Genomic DNA, 23,679 nt, shown 5'->3' on the forward strand with positions numbered 1-23,679 from the left:
CAACCCAGTTCACCCAGTTTCTGTTGTTGTGCTTGTACCGGTGTAATCTGCAGATGTCTGTTTTGTCTTTCAGTCATGAGGCTGTAAGATCAATGTTCCACACACAGATGAGGTGGGTCACTCTTGAAAGCCTTGTCCTTCCCCTTGCCATGTACCCCTCATGCCCCGTTAATGACACAGCTGCAAACAGCACCGAGGGGTTCCAAAAACCCTCTGTTTGCAGAAAACTTCACTTTCTGTTTTCTGAACTTCTACTCCTTTCTGTGTAAAGCCCCACTAAACCCAAACCTCACTTAACTCTGCATTTTGTAGTAAATTAAAACCATAGCAGTAATGTCTCCCTGACTGCAAATTCCCTTCCTTCCTTTCTGCCCTCTCCCATGGCTTCCTCTGTTTCAGTATTTCCCCTCCACTTCTCATTTCTCCCCCCCAAGTGCAGCTAGAGCATGAAAGTCAGAACAAGGTCTTGCTAATCTTACACAGCCCAAAATAAAACCTTGCATACTACGAGATGAGAAATGGTCGCATTACTGACATACTAAATAGTCCATGTCTCTTCTGCAACAAACAGTGCCCTGTGAATGCATTGTCTACAATAGCAACACTGTGAGATGTAGGTTTTATCCTTTTTTTATCATAGTACATGATTAATGTTTTACTTTTTAATGATGCCACTGTTACCTGATGTGAGCATTCTCTTTTGCCTGAGAAATCCCTGAAAAGTATGCCAAAAAAAGAAGGAAAATTCTTTATGTCAGCTCATACACTTGGTATGTTGTATGCAGTCCAGTTACAGGGACACTGTTGTTTTCAAACTTCATTTCCAAAAAAAAAACCCAGGAAATTTCCTGAAATAAGAGATGAAAAACTTCTTTACCATTGACTCAGAGCATCACAGATAGTACCATAAAAGTGAGCAACTGGGTTTTACTCCTGATTAGAGTTGCTGTTTCTGGACCATTTGAGTTTTAAGCTCCCCAGTGCTTTCTGTGTACGTCTTTCAAGGTCCTTGGAGCCTGGGGCAGACACTAGGGAGGGAAAGAGCACAGGATGTGCTTGGTGAGGTTATCAGCTGACAGTGTCTCTCTAACTGTAGATTTAAAATATACCACGTGTGTCCAGGCTTGTTTGAAATGTTATCAATCCCCTCATCACCACAGATGACTGCTTAAAATATACCTATGGTAGTTAGGCTATCAGAGGCATCATAAAAGTCAAAGGCTTGCTTTTTTGGTTGCATGACTCATTTTAATGAGGATCGTGTTAAGTGTGAAGAGGAATGTTTCTATGTGTAAACCTTTCTGGTGGAAATGACTCCTTTTTGTGTGCTTTTTCCTGGAGTAGCTGGTTGTACCTTTCTCTGGTTGGCATTTTTCTATGTTCTGGCAGGTCTAACAGCTACCCTTCATTATGATGACACGTTCAGTGATAAATTTAGTATGAAATATGCTGTTGATATGATCTAATGCCCAGAGAAAGTCAAGACCAGCCTCAGTGTGTAGTTTTCACAGCAGCTTTTGCAAAGCTAAGGACACAGAGAGCTTTTAGCTACCAGCCTGCCTATAGTGCTCCAGCCATCAGCTCCCTCTCCTGGTGAGACATTTTGACATAAAATCACAGAATGGCTTGATTGGAAGTGACATTAAAGCCTGTCCAATTCCAACCCCTGCCGTGGGCTGGTTGACCCTCACTACATCAGGCTGCCCAGGGCCCCCATCCAACCCGGCCTTGAGCACCTCCAGGGATGGGACACTACAGGTCCCTGGGCAGCCTGTGCCAGTGCCTCACCACCCAGGAGCATCCCCCAGGAGCTTTCTTCTAAAACACAGAGTTGACCTGATACAAACGTGATGGCTTCATGGTGAGACCTAAAGGAGGCAACATGGTGCTTATCCAGACCCTTTGATGGAGGGACGGCCCAGAGGAACTAAGATATTTATCTTGCTGGAGTTAAACAGCAAGGAAATTTGTGTGTCCACATCATTTAAGATGTCTTACAGAGAAAGGCCTGAGATAAAGGTAGGTACAAAAAACAGGCTTTCCAGAGGCCTGTCGTCAGTGCAAGCATTTACCCTGGGTTTTAGGTTAGTAACAGAATGGTGATTTCCCTGTGTTTGATATTGGCATTAGGCATCAGCTCAGATGGTCTATATAGAAAATAAACTATTCATGGTCAACTGTTTCTAAGGCTTTATGTAGAGATGCATGAAACGGATTGGGACATCTCTTATCCTACATCCAAAGGGCACATCTCAACTTTTCAGAGTGAAAATGATACTGAAAGCAGCCCAGCTGAGGATCTGGGAGTCTAGCCAGATCTCTACAAGCAGTATGCAAGCTGTGCTTAAAAAAGACCCAAAGTCCAAACTCAGCATTTTACAAGCCTTGTCATGTACTTCTGATTGAGGGGTTTTCTTGTGGTGAGATTCTCTCCAGCATAATAAGATTTTAGGTCTGGGTTCATTCCATTATTCACCCAGGATGGGACTCTCTCTGCTTTTCAGCATATCCCAGCCAGAGACTGGCATGGGGGCAGGACAAACTGATGTGACTGTTCAGTTAACCAGGCTGCTGCACATCTCTGCATTGCTAAAGCAGTAGCTTAGGGCAAGGGCTGATTCTGATAGCAGGATTTGTCCCTGATGTATCTATGGCTGCATTTGCTTCTTCAATTCCATATCTCGTCTTCTTTGCACCCAGGATTGAGCTGCGGGCACTAAGCAAGATCTCCCCAGGAGATGAGCTGACTGTGTCCTATGTGGACTTCCTCAATGTGAGTGAGGAGCGGCAGAAGCAGCTGAAGAAGCAGTATTACTTTGACTGCACCTGTGAGCACTGCAAGAAAAAGATCAAAGATGACCTGATGCTGGCAGTGAAGGAGGGGGACAACAAGGTATGGTCCTGTGGTGCTCTCAAACAGAGCTGGCCGTGTCTCCTCCACAGCCCAGGGACACCCAACAGTGCCAGAGTCAGACTGTGGCAGTCTGAACAGTGCCAATGCAAAAAATGAGACCAGGACTGAAACATTATTGAGCCCAACACCAACTCAAACATGCATGGTCAGTTTAATCTCTATTATATGACAGGCACACAGGTTTTCATTTCTAAAAAGCCCACAAACGTTGCCTTTAACTCTAACCTAACAGTCCAGCAACAGGCAGAATGATAAAATATTAGAAAATGAGGTCTAGAACTGAGAAAAATCCAGGTATTTAGATTGGACTTTTTGACAGGAACTGAATGGAATCAAAATTTTGAACAACAGCAGAATAGAAAATACTGTGTCATATATTATGTATATACATATAATAGTCCATGAGAACAGGACCAACTGGCACTACGTACACTGTACAGTTTGTAAAGATGTACCATTGTGTTGGCTCTGGGAAGCTGGGAATCCAGTCATCAGGCCGTCCTTGCACTGGCTGGTGAGAATGAATTTGTTCTATGCTCTGCCATTTGTGCCTGGTTGCTTGGGTGGGAAGAATTAGTGTGTTGGACCATTCATTTTTCAGTTCTCTGTGTTTTGCTGGGCAATCTGACAAGTTATCGAGTAGAAGGATGTAAGGCTGTGTCTGGCTGTCAGCATTAGGATGTGTTGCTTGGCCAGCAGCTCCTATTTTCAGAGCACGTCGATAGCTCTAAGATCTTCTTTTTTTTATTCCTGTGCCCAAGGATATAATTGTTTAAATCTATTTTTCTTCTGTGTCAGTGTTAGCTAAGGGGCATTCTATTCCTGTAAGCTCTACAAAAGATAAATTGTTGCAAAAGATATTGCTAAATAATTCCCATTGCTAAACTATCAAGCTTCATTTTAAAACTAATCCTGGCTACTGAAGCTCCCAGTCCCAGATGCAGAAGAAGAATTTTCAAATTGCTCCTGCAGTGGGCTGCATAAAAAATCTCATCTCTTATTCAAAGCCTGCTGTCAAGCATTGACACGCACCATCTCTGTATTGTGAACGCTCCATATGTTCTGCTGTGTGCACTTTGGGGGATATACACTCCCCTGTTTGAATTGCTGGCATAGAAGAAGCCTCCTGGTATCTTTATACAAGATATGATTTCAGCTATTATAAATGCCCTCCATCCACAGACAATGAGTATCCAGGCTGACCTCACCCTCAGAGCACATCGGCTGTATTGCATTCCCTGAATTCAGGCTCGCTTGCCTGACAGCAGCAGCACTCACAGCTGTGTGGAAAAAGCTCTATGAATAAACATGAGATGGACAGATTACATCCTCAACAGCCGCTCTGGCCTCTGGTCCATCACCCCTTCCAAATAGTAGCAAAGCTCCCATTGTTTATAATGGCAACAGGATTAGGGGTCTAGTAAACGCAGGAGAGAATTTTATTAGATAAAGCTTCTGTGGCAGTGCTGCTGAAGTGCCTGTTCTGGGAGTCTTTTCTCAGACAGCAGAGTGACATTAACATTGCCTTTGAATGAATGTGCTCTTGCCATTAGGACACCCTGTGTGCTGCTCAGACAGCTGCTGAAATCTGACCAGCTGTAACAGTTTCAGTCTAATAATATGTAATAATAATTCATAACATACATAACCATGTACATATGGGACATGTAGCTCTGAAATGCAACTGTTTTTCCTTCCATACTAAATTTTCAAGAGCTTTTCTGAGCTTGTTAAATCTCAGACTCCTCACAAATCCCATCAACCAAGTAAAAAGGCAGTGGAGCTGTCCTGCTCTACAAATCCCAGTCTCTTCATTCTTCATTGCATCTCTGCGTCTCTGCTGTCTGTTGGCCATGTGCCTGTATTCTCTCTTGGTCGTGTATCTCCTGGCCAGGCTCTTCCTGCAAGTTCCCAGAACCAGGCAGTTGTGGCCTGATTTCAGATTTTCCATTCATCAAAAGGAAGGCTGTGATAGCTAGAACTGTTTGAAAACGCAAATTCAAATAGCTTGGAAAAGCAGAGGATAAGTGATGGTACTGAATATAATTGTATTATATTTCAGCAATAAATGGAGGAAGAGGAGGTGGCTAATTAGGGGCTGGTTAGTGTTTCATCAGGCATGCTTGGATGTGTATAGTGCCTGGATGTCAGGTGGTGGATACTTCTCACCAATTTTCCTAACTTTGTCCCCAGCCTTCTGCAGAGACAGTGAAGGAAGTTATCCAGTTCTCCAAGGACATGCTGGAGAAGATCAACAAGGCCCGCCTGGAGGGAACTTACCATGAAGTGAGTCCCTGTGCTCTTGCTCTCTTGCTGTGTAGGTGGTGCCAAGGAAATTAGGTCTTGTCCCCCCTAAGTCAAAGATGTATAGGTGAAACAAAGTTCCATCTCCACAAACTTAATGTCTCCACGTACATCCTGTCCTCTTGGCAGTTCAGATCACAAAAGCTGACACACACAAGCAAGTGGAAATGGGACTGTTCACATCTTCACCTTCACAGGGAGATTAGGAGCATTCTTTGCATCAAGGTGCTTCTAGGAGGTTGGGTGGATGGCAGGAGGGGCATAATCACTTCTTCCTTGCTTACTTTCTGAAAGTAACCCTGGTAGAGGAAGATTTGAGCACAAATCATTTAGTTAGACTGATGCTATGGACATATAAAAGCATATTGTATCTTCTCCAGGCTTCATGCAGTCTGACTTGGCCTCTAGGACTGGTGTGGACCACACAAGGCTCAGGAGTGGCAGCTTCAGGGCCGGTGGTGCTATGACTTTCTCCTCCTTCTCCCTGCTTTCTGATGTAGGTTGTGAAGCTGTGCCGTGAATGCCTGAAGAAACAGGAGCCTGTGCTGGGAGACACAAACATCTACCTCCTGAGGATCCTCAGCATTGCCTCTGAGGTCCTCTCCTACCTCCAGATGTTTGAGGAAGCAGCTGAATATGCCAAGAGGATGGTGGATGGCTACATGTATGGCTCTGCTCTGTTTTTGGCAGCTCTCTCTGGTTATGCAGTGTTAGGCAATGTGTTATAGAAGTTATTTTCTTAGTCTGCTCCCATCGGAACGAAAGTGCTGGCATTCAGATCTTGATCTGATCACCAGACAGAGAGGAACCCATTCCTAAATGCTTTCAAACACCTTGAATTACTTAACTGTAAATGACAAGTAGTTTGGGTTATCTTTCATTAGCCTCTTTGGTTTGCTCAGAAGCATCTCAGGGCTGCCCTAGTAGCAAAGCACAGAGCCTGAGTGTGGGACAGAGAGATCATCGCTGCAGGACCTGGTCTGCTCTTGTGCAACCTGCAGGAAAGATAAGTTGCAGAGAAAAGAGGAGCTGTGTCAAATGACTGTCACTCAAGATATCCCTTCACTCTTGAGTAATATGGTTGAGTAATGAGGCCTTAGTTAATGAGATGTTGATGATTGTTGCCTTTTCAATTTAGGCACATCATTATACCTGTGATGTTGGTGACATCTGGGCTGCATGATCAGGTCTCCAACCCAGTTGTTCAGCTCACACTGTCTGCAGGTTGTTCATTCTCTTTCACAACACCTTGTGTCCTTGTGTAACCCATGCCCTCATGCCCCTAGCGGGGCTGCACATTTCCTGGCAACAAATTCAATAGAATATTCAACTGAGTAAACAGTTTGCTCTCTGGAAAACATGTCACATCACTGACAAACATTTGGGAATTGAGATCTTTCCTGAACTAAAATTACTCAATGCTTTTCCAGGAAAATATACCATCCTAACAACGCACAGCTGGGGATGGCTGTGATGCGAGCAGGAGTGACCCACTGGCATGCTGGCCTCATTGAAGCTGGACACAGCATGATCTGTAAAGCCTATGCCATTCTCCTGATAACCCATGGACCTTCCCACCCAATTACCAAAGACCTGGAGGTAGGTGTCACAATCTCCCTTCTTGCCTCTGTTATCTGCCTGGGTGAGGTTGCATTCAGTCTGTAGGAACGGCCCATCTGTAAGAGACAGGTCAAGTTATGGCTGCTTCTTACTAGTGCCATCCTTTTCTCTAGGTCATTTTAGTCTGCTGGATCGTGCACATTCCTTCCTATGGGAAATTTTCATCCCTGGAAAATATCTTTTGTTCTGCACCAGTACATGCTTTAAAAATAGCCACTGAGTCCCTGAATCTTTTTTTGAAACACTGAGCCCAAGGGCAGAGCCTCCCATTCTTCAAACAGCCTGACCTCATTGCTCTCAGATGGATGGCATTCAATTTGGCTGTATCAAATTACAGATGGTGAACTTGTTTCTGGCTTACCAACCAATATTCCTCATCTTGTATTGATGACCATTCTTCTTTATTTACCACTCCCTAGTCCTTTTGGACTGCAGTTTATTTTTTTTCTCAAATGACTGATATGTGTATTTTTTAGCTTAAGGTCAAGAGCTGCAGATCCCAGGAGAATCACACATGTTGAGCTGTGATGAACTATATATGACTGCATCTGAGGGCTGATCATTTCTTTATCCTTTAACTCTCTCAAATGGCCTGTTGGCTTTATAGTATTCTCCTTTAGCAGCCAAAAAAAACTTACACAGTGCCAAATTAAATCCTTTATTGATGTTAGTCCCCCTAACAGCAGAGCTATAATCTTAGTGCAATTTTATATTATCAGAAGAATGACTGTCTTGTGCCTAAAGTAGAATAGTCTCTTGACTGTTCGCCTCTTTACATCTCATAGGGTAAGACTACAGCACCTTCATTCCTGTATTTCCCTTTTCACTTTCTTCAGGATGAGAATACTAGATCTTTGACCTCTGTGCTGCTAAACTAAAGGTTGAAGGAACTTACAGACAGGTGTAAAAAGATTTCCTTAAATCCCTTCTGAACTTTTGTCATAATGCAGCACTATAAATGATTGTTCATAGTGAATCCAGGGATGAGGTTTTCCAGGAGCCTGCAGAAGGGCTGGGTGCAGGAAGGGGCTGATGCCTTACTCACCTTCATAGGTCACAGGCAACCAGCTCTGAGAAAGTAAATGCTATTTCTGTCCAGTCAGCCTTGGTCCTGCTGCTGGGACACCTGGAGCAAGAAGAATCAGAGTCATTACATGGCTTAGAACATCCCTGATGGACAGTCCTCATTTTTAGGCAGTGTGTTTTTCACTGGCTTTGAGATCTCCTGCATCACAGGTCTTTAATCTGTTGTGTCTCTCAGGTCATGCGTGTCCAGACAGAGATGGAGCTGCGCATGTTCCAGCAGAATGAGTTCATGTACTACAAGATGAGGGAAGCTGCCCTCAAAAACCAAAAGATTCAAGTCATGCCTGAACCCAGCAATGAGGCCCCACCGAGCCTCTTCCACAAGAAGGAATAAATATTGAGCTTGACACAAAGTCATGCCTGTTAGGTAACACCACCCGTGGGACCTCCAGACATGGGGAATGTGATATGTGAATGTGATACATCCCCAAGGATTGTTTCCAGTGCCACCAGTCTGAGAGCATGGACCAGCGGGGATAGTCCTGAAAATCTCCTGAGAGCTCACAGCAGAAAATCTCTTGGCAAAAGCAACATCATTTTCTACCACAAGCATTAAAAAATCAAAGCAAGAAACCTGCTATAAAATTATTTACGTTCTTATTGAAAGCCAGTTTCTCTCTGGGCAAGTCCTGCAGTCCTCAGTTAAATTTTTAATTGGCTCTGTCCTGATTTTTTTCCATCACTTCCTTGTGATGACATCACTTCTTGCTAGTGATATCTATGTGTGGTTGACCAACAGACAGTATAAGTGGGAAGCTGGTTCCAAGAAGTGTCTTGTATGCCTGTGGGCATCAAGTGCAAAGCAACTAAGAAATAGAGATGATATTTTGAGTAAAGTGATCTTTTGCTGATGAAAAACTGATGAACGATGGTTCTGCAGGTGACGTGGGTGTAATATCAACCTGTGTGGACTCTGACCACAGTGACTGGGTGACTAAATGGGATTCGTGTCTAAAGATACATTAGTTAAGAGAAGTTAGTTTGTTAAAAATCACACAATGTCCACAGTGGTGGCAGCAAATGGACGTGAGATAAGTCCATGCCAGATGCCATTCGCAGTAGTGTGGTGCAGTGGCTGTGTGGATTGTTTTTACTGAACAGGCAGTTCTCCAGGAGGGGAACCCCCTTTGCTCAGAGCTGGGGGCTCTGATGCTTACCTGTACCAGTTCTTCATCTTAGGTGCTTAATCAATTTTGCACCGAGCCTGAATGGAGAGAAGGAAAAGTCTAATGGCAATGGATGGATTTCCAAATAACAAAAAAACTTTGCTGTCTGCCCATCTGTAAATCCAAATTATTTGCTCCAGATCTTCATTGATAACAAAGAGATGAAAAAGGACTGATTATTCAAAAATCCCCTACCAGCTCCTCAGCAAAATAGCAAGAATAGCAAGAAAACAAAACCAGGCTTTTTCCTCTTGACATTTCTCAGAGATTTTGGTGGTGATCCTCCAGTTCTAAGATGAGTTTGCTGGACACAAACTTCAGCTCTTTAGATGTTGAACTAGATCCTTCCACTTGTCAAGGAGGTACCTATCTGACCTCAACTGTGACAATCTCTATTGGTTTAGTTCCTAACATGAAGATCAATGCCAATCTGCAGCTTGAAAACCTTCTTTGATGGGGAAATTATGGCAGAGATGCACACGAGGACAAATTAGTCCTTTAACAGCACACATTGGAATTGTAGGAGATAGGGAGGCACTGGTGCTGTTTTCCTAACACTTTTATAGCTTTGAATTGTTGTGAGAACATCATCCTAGGTAGGTATATTACACAAGCAGTACACTCATTTCCCAGCAAAAAATCCCAATTAGCTTTCAAGCATAGAGCTTGGAAAAGTCAGCTAAGAAGGGAGAATTTCCTCTCTCCTGATTTCAGAAAACCAGAAAACCATCCAGCCTGCAGCACCAAGCGTTGAAGTTAACCATGGTGCTCCTGTGTCTGCGCTATGAATAACCAGTGCTGACCTCTAAGCAGAGAAAAACTGTATTTCACTCCAGAGCTTATATCCAGTAACCCAATTTATCAGGCAAAGTTCGTGGCAAAACTGAACACCTAAAGTCTGCCTGGTGCCCTTTGCTGGTTGGAAAGGATGGGGGAGAGGCGGTGATGGGGTGGCCAGAGCCTGTAGGTCTGGCTCCTCTTTTGAATAAGTGAGCATAGGGATGGCTGCTGGGATGCCTCAACTCCCCCAGTGCTGGTCTCTGCCCCAAGGCAGCTTTCCAGGCAGGTTCACCAACATCTGCCACGCTCAACCACCTCGTTCTTTGGCCCTGCCAATCACTTTGATGTCACTTCGGCCAAGTCTTTAAGGAAGGGGACAGAACCCTTTCTCTGGTCTTGGCACAGTACTTTTCCATCCACCCAGCTGTGCACAACCCAGCAGTACGTCCCAAGAAGGACAGTAGTGCCTGAATCTCAGAATGGGGCTGACAAGCAGCAACACAGAGGGTCTCACGATGGCTTGGCTCAGCCTGCTGCCCAGTTTTTTTTCCAGGGTTTTTGTGAGTTTTGGAGGCTTGCACTTTTTTATAGCAACAGCAAAGAGGTTTATTATGAAGATGTTTTCATACAAATTTTACTTTAACGGAACTCATTCTACACAGTAAAATGATAAGTTTGTGCAGGGTCTCTAGACTCTCTTGCTGATTCTCTTGTAGGTGAGGTCTCCCTTTGTCATGGTCTGAAAAACAATAGAAATTGTTAGCTTTGCATTGCACTTGGCTCCAAACCCTACTTGGAAAAGATCTGGTCTTGCAAATCAGCACAGGACTGATCTCCATCTAATCATCTATAAATCAAATTATTAAAGCTTGGGATATATTCATGAGTACCCCAACACAGATAAGGATAATCTGACACTGACTGGAATCAGAATTGTACATTTCCTCTTTACAGGTGCCAGGCCCCACCCTAAACCTATAAATATGGCTGAAAACATGCCCTCATTACATGTAACTTTGATCAGCAGTGCCTGGTAGGATCTCAGAGGGCAGCACTTAGTGAATCAGACTGTTTCAAAAACAATGCCTTCATTGCCTGGTCAACTGATCTGCTTTGGCTACAGAGCCTGAATGCATGCATGTGCTCATCTCCAGCATCTGTTTAAGGTCTCCAGCATCACTGTAGGCTTTTCAGTGCCTGGCCCCCCTTGGACCCCTGAAGGCAGCTGTCTGCACTGTTAATCTGGTCGTTGCCCTTCTCTTCTCCACTTACATGGATGATGGTGTCTCCGTTCAGTTCGGTCACGGATTTCAGCCCCTTCAGGTTAGTAACCAGTTTGTTGTTACCTTCCATGTTAACAACACACTGGTAAGAAGGGAAGAGACAAAGGCATTAATGTTAGCACTGCACACCCCCTGCATTTTGTCCTTCCCCTTCTGTACTGAGCTGCTACTGTCTCCTCTGAAACTGCTGGGAGCAAGCTGCTCCCCGGTGATGTAGCTTTCCCAAGAGGAGGGATTGTTGTGCTGGTGATGCCCACAACACAGCAAGAGTATGGGTGTTTACTTTGGGCACTGCAAACCTCTATGAAAGAGATACAATTTTTCTGGAAAGGTCTCAGCTGAATTGGTATGTATGTTGAGTTTCTGCCCCCCAGGAACTACATGTCTATAAAGGCTTCAGACAGCACTGATGCCCTCAGGGCAGCCTTGATTGATTGTTGAAATTACTCAGAGAAATAACACAGCAAAATCAATTTCTGTTCACCTGTTTGTCCATCTGCACAACATCTTCATCTGCCCTCAAGCTGCTGATTTATGGAAGGTAAAACTTTTTTCCTAACCCCTGGTTTCTGTTCATGGGCCTTCAGGGATGGTAGAAACCACACAAGGCAAATACTACTCTCAGAGCCCAGCTCATTGGGGCATGTCTTTAGTGATCGTTCCTCCTGCTTTCAATAGTCCCTGCAGTATCAACTTCTCCCGGTGTAGAGCTGCGATGAAATATTTGCCAGTGGTGCCATCTTGACATTTCATGAATCACTGAAAAGTATTGTCCAGGAACTGGAGCTGAGGAACTGGAGTTTCCAGAGTCATAAATCCTCATCCTGCCAAATCGTCTCACCCAGTGTGAACAGCAGCAGTGCAAAAGGCTGGCAGACAAGCTAACAGCCTCTGGGACTTAAAAGGACAGGTTTATTGGTTTATGATTCATTGGTTGACTTTCTTGTGCTACCTTTAAGTCAACAAAATGAAGGGAGAGTATGTTTTGTTTTGCAGCATGACAAAATAAACCTCTTTTCACTTCAAACTTTTCAGTCAGAAAGGTTTGCAGTCAGAAGAATTTACCAAAGCCTCTCTGTCCTCCTTTTCCAAAGTGGCTATTAAAATATTGGCTTTCTATATTTCCAATGAAATAACTTTAAAAATACAGAGCTTCATCTACAGAGATGCTGCAGATGAAGAGAGGGGAGGATGTATGGTGCCTTATAGAAGCAGAGGGGAGGTGGAAACCTCAGAGAACCAGGCTCTGAGTTTGTCAGAAGGTCACACAGCAGTGCACTATCACTTTCAGAAATTTATTTTTAAGAGATTTGCAGAGGGCCTACAAGGAGCAGGGCACTGAGTGTCACACCTGCAGGCTTGGTTTCAGCAATTAAACCCTTCCCAATGCACTAAATCACACATGCAAACTGCAAGAGGCAGAATTGGTCCAGGGAATTACCCAGCTCTTGCCCTCTACATCTAACACTTTAGATTTAATTCCCTTGATGTGGTTATTCCCTTTAGCCCATGTGCAGGGGGTGACTGGAATGGAACAGGTTGCCCAGAGATGTGGTGGTTGCCTCATCCTAGGAGACATTTAAGGTCAGGCTGGACAGGGCTCTGAGCACCCTGATCTGGCTGTAGGTGTCCCTGTTCATTGCAGGGGAGTTGGGCTGGATAGCCTTTAAGTGTCCGTTCTGACTCAAATGATTCCATAAATGTATGAATCTGTGAGATGCAATGTCCCTCAACCCCTTGGCTTGGACAGAGAGGGATCTGATGTCTCACCTTGACCTTCTCTCCTGTCGGCAGATCCATCTCACACTCCTCCCCAATGGTGAACTCATTGGTCATTACTTTGGGGCCAGCAGTAAAAGTAATCTTGAACTTATTCCCATTCTGCACAATTTCTGAAACACTCTTCAAGTCCTTACCCTTCTGGATATGATCATCAGGAAGCCCTGTGCAGGAACAAGAGATGTTAGAAAGACATTGTAGTCATCACTGGGTGCACTGCTGCTGCCTAATGAATGCAATGGAATCTGAGGGCACACAGCTTGGAGGATTTCTACTCTATTGTGGAAGAGGCTCTCAATGATGGCAGTTCCTCAATGACCACAAGACTCCAGTGGGAAGGAGTAATAAAAGATAATGTCCTCCTGGGTTTTGTGTGGGAACTAGAGTTCTCCCTTGTTCAAGGAAGTTGTCTAGAAGTAGAACAGCTATCTCACCAGCCAAGAAGGAAGTTTTCCTTCCCTCACTGAAAAGCAAGCAGAGAAAATGGGATAAATCAAGGAAGAAGGAGGAAACCTTTCTTTTCTTTTACATGAGATTCAGAGTCCCATCAGCATGAAGCTGATCTGGCAGACAGAGCCCCTCCTGCACACAGCTATGCAGAGGTAGTGCAGCCCTTCCTGAATCCCTGCTGGAAATCAAGCCAGACACATTCATCACTAAGCATTTAGACAACCTGACTATTTCTCTGATGAATGGTAGAATCTGGAGCTGTGCAGTGGTGAGCAGTGTCCTGCTTACTCTGACATTTCACAATCTGATGGGACAGATCTACCACTGAGTGAAGCTAGCAAGGTCCTGCTGGTTTAGCACGTGTTGCAGCTCCCGGCCTGCTGGCACACGGCTGCAGGACTGCTGGGACTCTCCTGCAAGCTGTAAAATTACACCCAGCATCACTTGACCTCAGGCCATCACTGAGAGTGACGCTTTCCCTTCTATTTTGAGGCCATATCTCCATGCACACTTATTTAGAAAACAACAACTGCAGAGTAACAGACAGAAATAGGAAATCTGACAGATCGCTTTCAGTCTACATCAGCAGCACATCAGCACAGTTGGGCTATTCCAAATATCAGTGGAAACTGCTTAGGCAGAGCAGCACAGAATGCACACAGGCACTTACCAAGGGCTTTCATGAAAGGCTCGAAGTTTTCATGGGACTGGAACTCGTACTTTCCAGTGAAGCTCATGATGGAAGGCTTGCTGTGCTCCCAACACAAGAGAAGATGCCTTGCTGGTATGCACAGCTTGGTTTTATAAGGACCTTTTGCCCTAAAGTTGGTCAGAGGTAAGATGATGTAATTCCTTTATTGCCATGTTCAAACATTAACATAAAACTGGGCAATGGTCAGTGATAAATTGCTCTACAACTTAGAGACCTCGATTTACAGTGCAGGGGCAGAGAAAGTCCCATGTTTTATGGCGGGAGCAACGTGGCATCCATATACAAACATTAAAAAAAAAAATAATTGCAAGAAGATTAATTGTAAAAGCAACAATCTAATCAGTTTATGGTCTGGATGTGTGCATCTGAAAGGGGAGGAAGTGGGGAGAGATGATGATGTCCCTTGGAAACGATACCAGTGGTGTTTCTGGTTTGTGCATGCTGGGTCTTCAGCATGGGCACAAATAGTCATGGCTGTGTGCTGGCAGGATTAGCTTGCTCCCTCCTGCAGATGCTTCATGGTTCTTTGTAAATGTGGTTTTTGGTGTAACCCAGATGTAGGGTTACACTGGGTCACAAAACCATCATTGTCCCCTAAGGAAAAACAGGACTCAGATTTAAATTCTAGCAGCCCAGCCTGAAGTTCACGCTCCATCACTATGACCTTGGCTTCAGAAAGAGCTTTCACATGGATGGATGGATTGGTGGCACCAGCAATCGATCAACCAAAGCTGTTACCAGAGGCCAGTACTAAAATCCCTTTCCTCTCATTTCTCTAGAAAAGACATAGAATCATAGAATCATAGAATCACAAGGTTGGAAACGACCTACAAGATCATCTAGTCCAACTGTCTCCTCATCACCATTGCCACCACCTGCACTAAGCCATATCACGCAGCACGTCGTCCAGACGCCTCTTGAAACACTGCACAGTAACTTGTGAAGGAGCTTATGGGTAAAAGCTCAGCCCTTGGAGCTGCATTTCTCTCAAATCCTGCATCAGAAGCAAGGCCAGCAGCAGCTCTTTTCTGGGCTCTGTTCCTTCCCTCAAGGCTGAGCTTAGTGCTTGGGCTCCAATCCCAACACTGTCCCCATGGCATGTCCCCAGGCATCCCAGGTTGCTGCTTCCAAACACTCATTCTGAGGGTTCAGACACCCCAGGCTCAGCTTCTTCTTATCTCCTCTGTCCCTGTTGACATCTCCCAAAGTTATCATTTTTTTTGCCACTTTTCACCCACGTGCCTTCTCCTCTTCATGAGTCTTTCATTCTGCCTTCTCACTGCATATTTGGCCTTTTTGTGGTGGTATGAGAGTGACACTGCCAGATGCCCAGTTCTCACTTATTTACATGTGCAGGCTGGAGTGAATGTGTGTCTGCTAAGTCAGTGGAGAGGCACCTTGGACCTTCCTCAGGTGACCCCAGCCATGTGCAGTGCAGTGACTGCATCTGAGCTGATGTGTAGTTGAGCCAAAGGAGATAAATACGAGAAAATACATCATGAGGAGTATCCCAGAGCTGCTTATCCCTCTCCAACCTCTTCAAAAGAAGCCTATGTGAACAGGGTGTTCCGAAGCATTTCATATTAGGGAAGATGAATCCAACCTTAGGAGCTTGAAGGAGCATCTGATGTTGTCCTCAGCTCCAAGGAAGCTTGACAGCTCAGCCACTGCAGATGTCCCAGACCCACGCTTTGCCTGGAAGACCCACATCAGCTTGAAACAAAACAGAACCACCAAGACTAAAACAGCGAATGGGACCAGAGCTCGAGAAAGGATCTAGAAAAGCCCACCAGGTTTTGTCCCACAGAATTTTATATGCCTAATTTGGGTGGCTGAGTTACTTACAAGTACACAACACAAGACCAACAGAACACTTGCAGACAAAACAAAGAGGTTTTATTTTTGATCATTGGTAATTTTAAGAAATTTATAATAACAAGTGTTCACTGATTGCATTTCCAGCCTTGACTGCAGTAATCCATAGCCCACTTCTCTCCAAGACTGCAGTTGGGAGCATATTGACATATCTCATATTAAAGGAGGGGACGATACGTAGAGAAGACAGCTTACATTTGAAGTGGGGTGAATTCTCATACAAGTTGCCCATTCTGCTACCATCAGAGTCCTGAACAGTTACATTCTCTTTTTTTCATTTGGTGGAAAATGCCCAGACTATATGAGCTGAATGAATTCCCAGGGGGACTTCTCATTTCATTCCCTGTGGCTTTCTATTTCCCCTACTAAAGAAATGCTAACGTTCTTATAAAAAAAAGAAGAAGAAAGAAGAAACCTTTGCTGAATTAAATTTGGCCAGGGTAATTATTACCCAGGCAGGCTTGCTAAGCAAACGCAGTGAGATAAACTTAATCTCAGTAGCAAAGTTCAGAATATTTGTACATCTCTCCACCAGAATATGGGATATTTTAAAACATGAAATCTCTAATTTTCCAGAGAAAAGCACCTGATCAGCACAAGGCTGAGTCTATTAGCCATGTCATTAAAACTCAGTTCATAGCCTAAATCTTGGGTCTGGTTTGTAGAAAGAGAAAAAGCGAGAATCATTTTCAAATATGATTGAGGCTATGTCTTGTGGAAAGCTATCAAGTACTTAGTTGTTTAACTTGCTTTGAAAATAATGCATAGGCCCCTAGAAACTTGTCTGAAGAAAAGGACACAATTGTCTCATCTCTCTTCATCTGAATCAAAGATAAAGATACGCCAAACTTCTCAGCTCCCTCCTAGGCATGGACGTATCCAAATTCTCTGTGTCCCAAGGTGATGCATCACAGAAATGCCAGCTGGGAGGGACCTCCAAAAGGTTCTGTTTTAACCTCTTGCTCAAGGCAAGATCACAACCAAAAGGAACAAACCAAGCACCTCAGCCACTCCTCATGTCTTGCCCTCTAGACCCTCCACCACCTATGTAGTCCTCTTTTGGATCCTCTCTAATAGGTTTTTGTCCTTCTTATGTTGTGGTGCCCAAACCTGTACAAAGTGCTTGAGTGAGGCTGCACCAGGCAAAGCAGAGCAGGACAATCCCTTCTGTCACCAGGCAGTGCTGGGCCTGCTTCACCCCAGAGTGCAGTTAGCTGGAGACTCTTGTATCATCTGCCATAACCATACAGCTGCCCTTGAAGCAGCTGCAGGCTTTTAGCACCTTCCTTCAAGCCCTTCCTCGGATTCCCATTCTCAGCTCCCATGAACTGTGAACATTTTCACACGTTGTCTGCCAGGGCACTGGAAAAACACCCTCTTAATGCACTGCTGCTTGGTGACTTGGACATTACGGTTCATCTCAGGGATCCTGCAGGGAAAATCCTTCTCTGCCTACTCCAGTTTGAGCCATAGCTCTAATTTAAGCTTTTGTTGATTGAATCACAGCTTCCTGTCATGCAAGCCCAGTTGTGTATCCCAAAACCCACAGCAATTCAAAGGAGTTGGTAACAATTTCATCAGCTATGGTTTCCCATGTGGGTTTCCCTCTATTTCAAGCCATATTATTCCTTGGATCATCTCTATTTCTGCTGTGCTTGCACCTGGGAACTTGGTCTGCTGTCCAGTTTTCACATATTTGGTTCACTTATTTTTTATTTCAGGAACAAAGGTTTCTTTAAGTTGGCCGCATGGCTGCACTGCTTCAAAAGTTTGGACAGGCCAGGAAAAGATGCTTCTGCTGCAATTAATTCTCTGTGCTTATATCCACAAAGCTTTCATTGGGTTGCATTACCAAGACACCACTAAGATTACATGTGGCACCTTTCCCAACTTTTTCTCTTTTTAAAGTTGTTTTGATGGTCTAATGGAATCAGAACCAGGCTGGCTGGCTCCAAGCTGTACCTTTCATGTTGTAGACATGCAAGCACCAGTTCGTATTGTTTCAGATTAGATAAGCCAATATCAGAGCCTCGATAAGACTGCTGAAAGTGATGGCTTGCACAAAGCACCACCATTTGATAAAATTTCCTATTAATGCTGAAGTAAAGGAAGCCCTTGCCCCTTGTCATCAGCCATGCCCTCTTCAGATCTTTGATCCAAAGGAAGCAAAGGCCCAGCATTTCTTCTTCAAAAGTAAGGCAAAGATCTCCATGGATAGCATGAAACTTATCTTAGCTTTGCTTGTCAATGATGGGTGGCATAGCTTAGAGAAGAGCTGACTACAGCTGTTGGTACCTATGGGGATGGGGCTGTCCTTCATCCAACTTAGTTTACAGAGTGTCAAGGGGCTGGGACTGGAAATTATGCTCACTGCTTATGGAGCAGTTTTATGTCAGTGCATGAAAAGAAAACTGAGAGAGAAATAGAGTCATTAGCCATTAGTGTAAATATTTCTCCCAGCCTCTCCAGCAGTAGCAACACAGGAATGTTTAAGTGGGGACATCCCTGGAGGACAGACAGCTCAAATCTAACTCTGTGACTGACAATGGCAGTAACACGTAGTCTCCCAGGCAGTTAAAACTTACCGTCTGTGCCAAGGAGGGTGTCCTCCATATGCTATAGGATTTGTGGACGGGTTCCACAAATGTGGAGTGAGGATGATCTGGAAGAGCCAGTGAGCATTTAAATGAAGGAAAATGCCTTTCATTTCATCCCACCACACATTTGCAGTGCATATGTCTCTGTATGATCTGTGTGCATGAATAGCCCCTAGAACAGATAAGCCAGCCTTCATCCAACCAAGTGGAGAATTGCGTGGTGGAGGGCAAAGAGCAGCAGCATCAGAGTGCCTGCAGGTGATCGGGTGAACTCCCATCGTGGAGGTACACCTGGGTTGTCACTTTGAGATGATGCTCACCTCTCCAGCTGGCTCATGCTTTCCTTGATCCTGATTTATCAAGCAAAGCGGCACACTTAAAGACTGCCTACAGTGAATGGCTGCAAATTAGTCAGGGAGAGCTTCTCAAGTCCATACAGGCAGGAGGAGGAACCTGTGTGCCCTGCCATTTGCACGTGAGTCCTGAGGTACAACTGAGTTCCAATGTTAATTATTCTATGAGTTTATGATTCTGTGTGCACTCCATTGACGCCTCTGTCCTTGAAATGGCTCTGTCAGAGCAGTTTACTTTGTGTCCCACAGCCATGAGATCTAAAGAAGCCTCACAAACTGTGGTGACCCTCACTGCTATCTGCACTTATGTCTTCATGCTGCAGAATGAATGCACAATGGCAAAGGTTTTTCTGTCTTGCTCTGAGCCAAACACAGAACCGCAGTGTATATTTAAAACAAATGTAAAAACAAACCCCCATGACCTGCTCTAGCAAATGGTGCTCTTCAAACGAGGAAAGCAAAGACACAAAAACAATATACAAAGCAGGCTGAGGCATGACACTGCTGTGAGGTTGTGTGTGGTCAGACAGCATCAAAATTTCAGCAGGTTCATGGCTATGGGGACACTGTGAGAAATAACCATGGTGCTCGCAAGGCCAGGGCTTCAGACAAAGTCCAAAATTCATAGAATCATAGAATCATAGAATCACAGAATGGCCTGGGTTGAAAAGGACCACAGTGATCATCCAGTTTCAGCCCTCTGCTATGTGCAGGGTCATGCAACTGCAACTGCATAAGCAAGTTTGATCTTAGATGCATTTCTTCCAGCCTCAGGTCAAGGAGATATGAGACAAAAAAAGTACAATTACAAATGAATCATAGTGCAAGAAGCTTCTCCTTTGGTCATAGAATTGTGGAATCTTAGAATCACAGAATCACAGAATGGCCTGGGTTGAAAAGGACCACAATGATCATCCAGTTCCGAGCCCCTGCTATGTGCAGGGTCACCAACCAGCAGACCAGGCTGCCCAGAGCCACATCCAGCCTGGCCTTGAACGCCTCCAGGGATGGGGCATCCACAATGTCTCTGGACAACAACCTATTCCAGTGAATTGCCACCATGCAGTCATATTTTGTGCGTCTGACACATTTACTTTATTCAAAGTACTTCCATAACCATAGGTGTCCATACTTCATACATGATGAAATGCACTAAGATTGAGAAACTTTCCCAAAGCCACCTGGGAAAGCTGATAAAGAAAAAGTGCTGTAGCTGTGCATGTACCACAGCACTTATCTTTATCTTCGTACCTCTTCTTGCCTGGAGGGCAGTGATAGAACCAGCATCCTATGTCACTGCAGTTTTTGCGAGAAAATTTGGCCAGCGTGTTCAATGCAACCTTTGGCTGAGTTGGACTGGGTTGCACAACCTTCTCTAGGCAAGAGTGTTTTCGGTGTCTCCCCATGGAACTGACTGTTGCACAACCCCATCCTCACACTGCCTTCCTGTTCTACTGCTACAGTTGTGTTCTGCACTTTGATCCACAAGACCCAAACCACAACATGGACATCCTTGAGCCTACTGTAAAACACTTTATGGCAGGGAAGTGCCACGCCAACCCATGGTGAAAGGGTCGACATGCTGGCGGCTCACTGCACTGTAAAACCACCACGGGTATGGGGGGAAAAGTGTATGCTTACACATTTGTATGCTGGAACAGAAGTTATTACATGGAGAAATCCTATCTCATGTCAGGTGAGATAGTTACAATATGGAGTCATATATTTCAGATGTAGAAAAAGGGGAAAAGAACCAAATTCACCTCAACACCCTCCAATACTTGAAGGAAGCATATAAACAGGAGAGGAAACGGCTGTTTATGAGGGTGGATAGTAATAGGACAAGGGGGAATGGTTTTAAACTGAGACGGGAGGTTTAGGTCAGACATTAGGAGGAAGTTTTTTACACACAGGCTGGTGATGCACTGGAACAGGTTGCCCAAGGAGGCTGTGGATGCCCCATCCCTGGAGGCATTCAAGGCCAGGCTGGATGTGGCTCTGGGCAGCCTGGTCTGCTGGTTGGTGACCCTGCACATAGCAGGGGGTTGGAACTGGATGAGCATTGTGGTCCTTTTCAACCCAGGCCATTCTATGATTCTGTGATTCTAAGATTCCACAATTCTATGACCAAAGGAGAAGCTTCTTGCACTATGATTCATTTGTAATTGTACTTTTTTTTTGTCTCATATCTCCTTGACCTGAGGCTGGAAGAAATGCATCTAAGATCAAACTTGCCTATGCAGTTGCAGACAATCTGCAGGCTTCTCTGTCTTTCCTGCCATTGAACCCAAACCTCAACACACATTAGTGAGAATAGCAGAAATGAATTCTTTTGATTTCTGGCCCAAACCTTGCAGGTTCAACCTGAAAACTCCTTGCTTCCTCTGACAGTTCACACTTCTGTGTCTGAGAGGGGGGTCATACTCTGTACAGGGCAGTAAGCATTGTGCCATTGTGGTTGATTGATTTTTTCTGAATAAATTCAACACTTTCTGGTCCTGGTTGTGAGTTGGGGTATTTCCATGTGTCCTTTTCTGAATCTCACCCTGGGTGTAGGCTCCTGAGACCACTGAGAGGAGAGTGTGCAGAATGGAGGGTGATAAACGCCTGGAACCTTCAGGGAGAAGATGGGGTAAAGATGTAGGACATCCTCACGCTACGGTGAGCCCCTGTATTGGGCACCCAGCTCCATAGTTTGGCCTCCTGCAGCAGGACATCTCCTGTTCTCCTCTTCCTCGGCTGTAAAACAGAGCCCTTTGGAGAGGCGTTCCTTTCTGCTGCCAGAAATCCCGGCTAAGCACACACTGCCTGGGTGCATTGAGAGTGAAGGGCACTGAGCAAGGGTGGGAACAACCAGGACGAGGCTGCGTTTGAGCATCTCCTCCGTGTGTGCGAGGCTTTGCTGCCATCCAGTGGTGTATGTGTGCTCTGCAGCTCTGCCGGGCCTGGGAGTGCTTTGCAGGAGGTATGGAAAAGGCACCCAAATCCATCCCTCACTGCTGTATTATGCCTTTCTGCTTTCTCCGTGAGAAAATCCAGTTCAGGGGGATGGAAACTGATGCAACGTTAGTAAAAAAGTGACACAGTAGCTTTAGCTGGTGCCTGCAAACAGCTGGTTTCTGTCAGGTCCAAAGAGCAGCTGAGCTGCTATGGCTGAGCTGCTTCATGGCTATCAAGTGCTCAGGACAGAGCGCAAGTCCAAAAACACGGAGGCACTTTGGCATGAGCAGGCTGTTTCATTTCCCAGCTCTTGATCTATTGCTGCAGCTGATTATTAATCTCATTATTAATTAATCTCGTGCTGCTAATTCACACATGGAAAGAGAATGCATGGAGGCATAAAAATCTTGTGGTGGTAGAAGAGGTGAGGACCCAGCAGGGTGACTGCAGGGCTGTAGCATCTTGTCAAGATGATCAGATGCATATTGACAGAATTAAATTGCATTGTATTGCTAATAAAAGCTATCAAGTTGTGTGGGTTGCTTCCTCCTGCTCACAATGTGCTCAGCCTCTGCGTGAAGCCCAAATTCATCACGCTGCTCTGAGAGAAGGGATACATCAGTAGACATCAGTAGAGGAGGCAGACGATGTCAGTACAGACCTGTTTTTCCTTTACTGGTCTGATTTCACTGTCCTGCTTGGAGATGTTTTCTGTCAGCTGCTGAAGGAGCACAACAAGAGCAGAAAAGCTGGTAAACAAGGGATTAATAACTAACCTGAGGGTGGATGTAAGGCTCGTTTACCTTCCAAAAATACACGGAGAATTAAAGACACACGGACCAAAAACCACCTGCTTACAGCCTGCGGCACTGCAGGGTTTGCCCTGTGCGCTGGGGCCGGCTGAGGCGAGCAGCCACGTCCCCAGGGCGGCTCCTGGGGTGACCCCGGAGCTTTGGGTGACCCTGGGGATGGTCCTGGGGAGGTTTCACTACTGATGGAAGCCTGAGCTCCCCTGGAGAGCAACGCCATGCCCCGCCAACGGCTTATTCCAGCCTGCTGCGAATGGATATTTCGGATATCAGGGAAAAGCGCTTTACAAACAGGGCGGCGAAGCCCCGCAACGGGCCGCCCGAGGGCTGCGCAGGGCGCCCCAACCCGCCTCCATGGATCGGGGCGGAGCCGGCAAAGGGCTGCGAGCCTCGGGAACGGCCCGAGGCGCGGCGCCGAGGTGAGGCGGGCCGCGGGGCAGAGCGGGGCGAAGCGGGCCGTGGGGAGGGGAAGTGGGATGGGTAAAACGCTGCGGTGTTGTTGGAAGGAGGGGTGGTGGGGAAAGATGGAAGGAGGAAAGAAGTGTTTTGGCCAAGGGAGGCCGGCAGGCTTCGCCCCTCCCCCGCAAAACAAAACAAAACAAAACAAATCCTGCAGGTTTGCTGCGCTCCCTTTGAGTTAAATGCTGCCCTTACTTCAAGTGTTCCACTCCCTCGAAAAAAAACAGGCTGCTCTAGAAGCATAATCTTCCTTATCCCCTTTCCTTTCCCCCATTCCTTTTCCCCTTCACTTTTTTTCCCGTTTTCCCCCCTTACTTTTTTCCCCTTTTCTCCTCCCCCTTCATCCCCTTTCCCCTCCTTTTTCCCACGTTTCTACCCCTTCCGTACCTTCTCTTTATCCCTTTCCCCCCTTTTCTTTACCCCCTTTTCCTCCCTTCCCCCCTTTTTCTTTACCTCTTTCTCCTCCTTTCCTTCACTTCCCTTCCCCTCTTTTTCCCCCCCTCTTTTCCCCCCCCCCTCCTTTCCTCCTTTTTTCCCTCCCTTTGTCCCCCC

At 45.4% G+C, this 23,679-nt stretch overlaps 3 protein-coding genes and 1 long non-coding RNA gene across 9 annotated transcripts in view; 2 read left to right on the forward strand and 2 right to left on the reverse strand.

Moving 5' to 3' along the window:
• SMYD1 (SET and MYND domain containing 1) overlaps nucleotides 1-12,217 on the forward strand; it is a 26,236-nt gene extending 14,019 nt beyond the window's left edge. The window contains exons 5-10 of one of the 2 annotated variants that reach the window (XM_042871626.1): nucleotides 74-112; nucleotides 2,701-2,893; nucleotides 5,108-5,200; nucleotides 5,719-5,882; nucleotides 6,649-6,817; nucleotides 8,100-12,217. In XM_042871626.1, coding sequence (XP_042727560.1) covers nucleotides 74-112; nucleotides 2,701-2,893; nucleotides 5,108-5,200; nucleotides 5,719-5,882; nucleotides 6,649-6,817; nucleotides 8,100-8,258 — 817 coding nt within the window. In that variant the 3' untranslated portion in view covers nucleotides 8,259-12,217. The remainder of the gene's footprint in view (nucleotides 1-73; nucleotides 113-2,700; nucleotides 2,894-5,107; nucleotides 5,201-5,718; nucleotides 5,883-6,648; nucleotides 6,818-8,099) is intronic. The other variant, XM_042871627.1, reaches the window with a different exon arrangement.
• LOC122180147 lies at nucleotides 3,054-7,199 on the reverse strand. The gene is made up of 2 exons (XR_006178931.1): nucleotides 6,371-7,199; nucleotides 3,054-6,213 (listed from the first exon to the last, which is right to left on the reverse strand). It is a non-coding gene; the product is annotated as an uncharacterized LOC122180147 (long non-coding RNA).
• FABP1 (fatty acid binding protein 1) lies at nucleotides 10,452-14,201 on the reverse strand. 2 transcript variants are annotated; one of them, XM_042871629.1, is made up of 4 exons: nucleotides 14,053-14,199; nucleotides 12,924-13,096; nucleotides 11,143-11,235; nucleotides 10,452-10,609 (listed from the first exon to the last, which is right to left on the reverse strand). In XM_042871629.1, the coding sequence occupies exons 1-4, from the start codon at nucleotides 14,117-14,119 to the stop codon at nucleotides 10,559-10,561; spliced, it is 384 nt and encodes a 127-aa protein (XP_042727563.1). In that variant the 5' UTR covers nucleotides 14,120-14,199; the 3' UTR covers nucleotides 10,452-10,558. The 2 variants fall into 2 exon arrangements, with proteins under 2 accessions (XP_042727563.1, XP_042727562.1); XM_042871628.1 differs by having other exon boundaries at nucleotides 10,452-11,235; nucleotides 14,053-14,201.
• An 8,821-nt stretch (nucleotides 14,202-23,022) lies between these two features.
• Nucleotides 23,023-23,679, forward strand: part of THNSL2 (threonine synthase like 2) — an 8,454-nt gene continuing 7,797 nt past the window's right edge. Inside the window, exon 1 of one of the 4 annotated variants that reach the window (XM_042871625.1) lies at nucleotides 23,023-23,087. In XM_042871625.1, coding sequence (XP_042727559.1) covers nucleotides 23,023-23,087 — 65 coding nt within the window. The remainder of the gene's footprint in view (nucleotides 23,088-23,679) is intronic. The other 3 variants (XM_042871624.1, XM_042871620.1, XM_042871621.1) reach the window with 3 other exon arrangements.

The sequence above is a fragment of the Lagopus leucura genome, unplaced genomic scaffold (genome assembly GCF_019238085.1).
Source record: "Lagopus leucura isolate 7727_CA_CO unplaced genomic scaffold, USGS_WTPT01 Super-Scaffold_100004, whole genome shotgun sequence".
Classification (NCBI taxonomy): domain Eukaryota; kingdom Metazoa; phylum Chordata; class Aves; order Galliformes; family Phasianidae; genus Lagopus; species Lagopus leucura.

Coding starts and splice junctions, on each gene's coding strand:
- FABP1 (XM_042871628.1), bottom strand. CDS start 14,119: ATGAGCTTCACTGGAAAGTACGAGTTCCAGTCCCATGAAAACTTCGAG. Junction 13,097..14,052: donor GCCTTTCATGAAAGCCCTTG/GTAAGTGCCTGT, acceptor GTTCCTGCACAG/GGCTTCCTGATGATCATATC. Junction 11,236..12,923: donor CGACAGGAGAGAAGGTCAAG/GTGAGACATCAG, acceptor CCTTCTTACCAG/TGTGTTGTTAACATGGAAGG.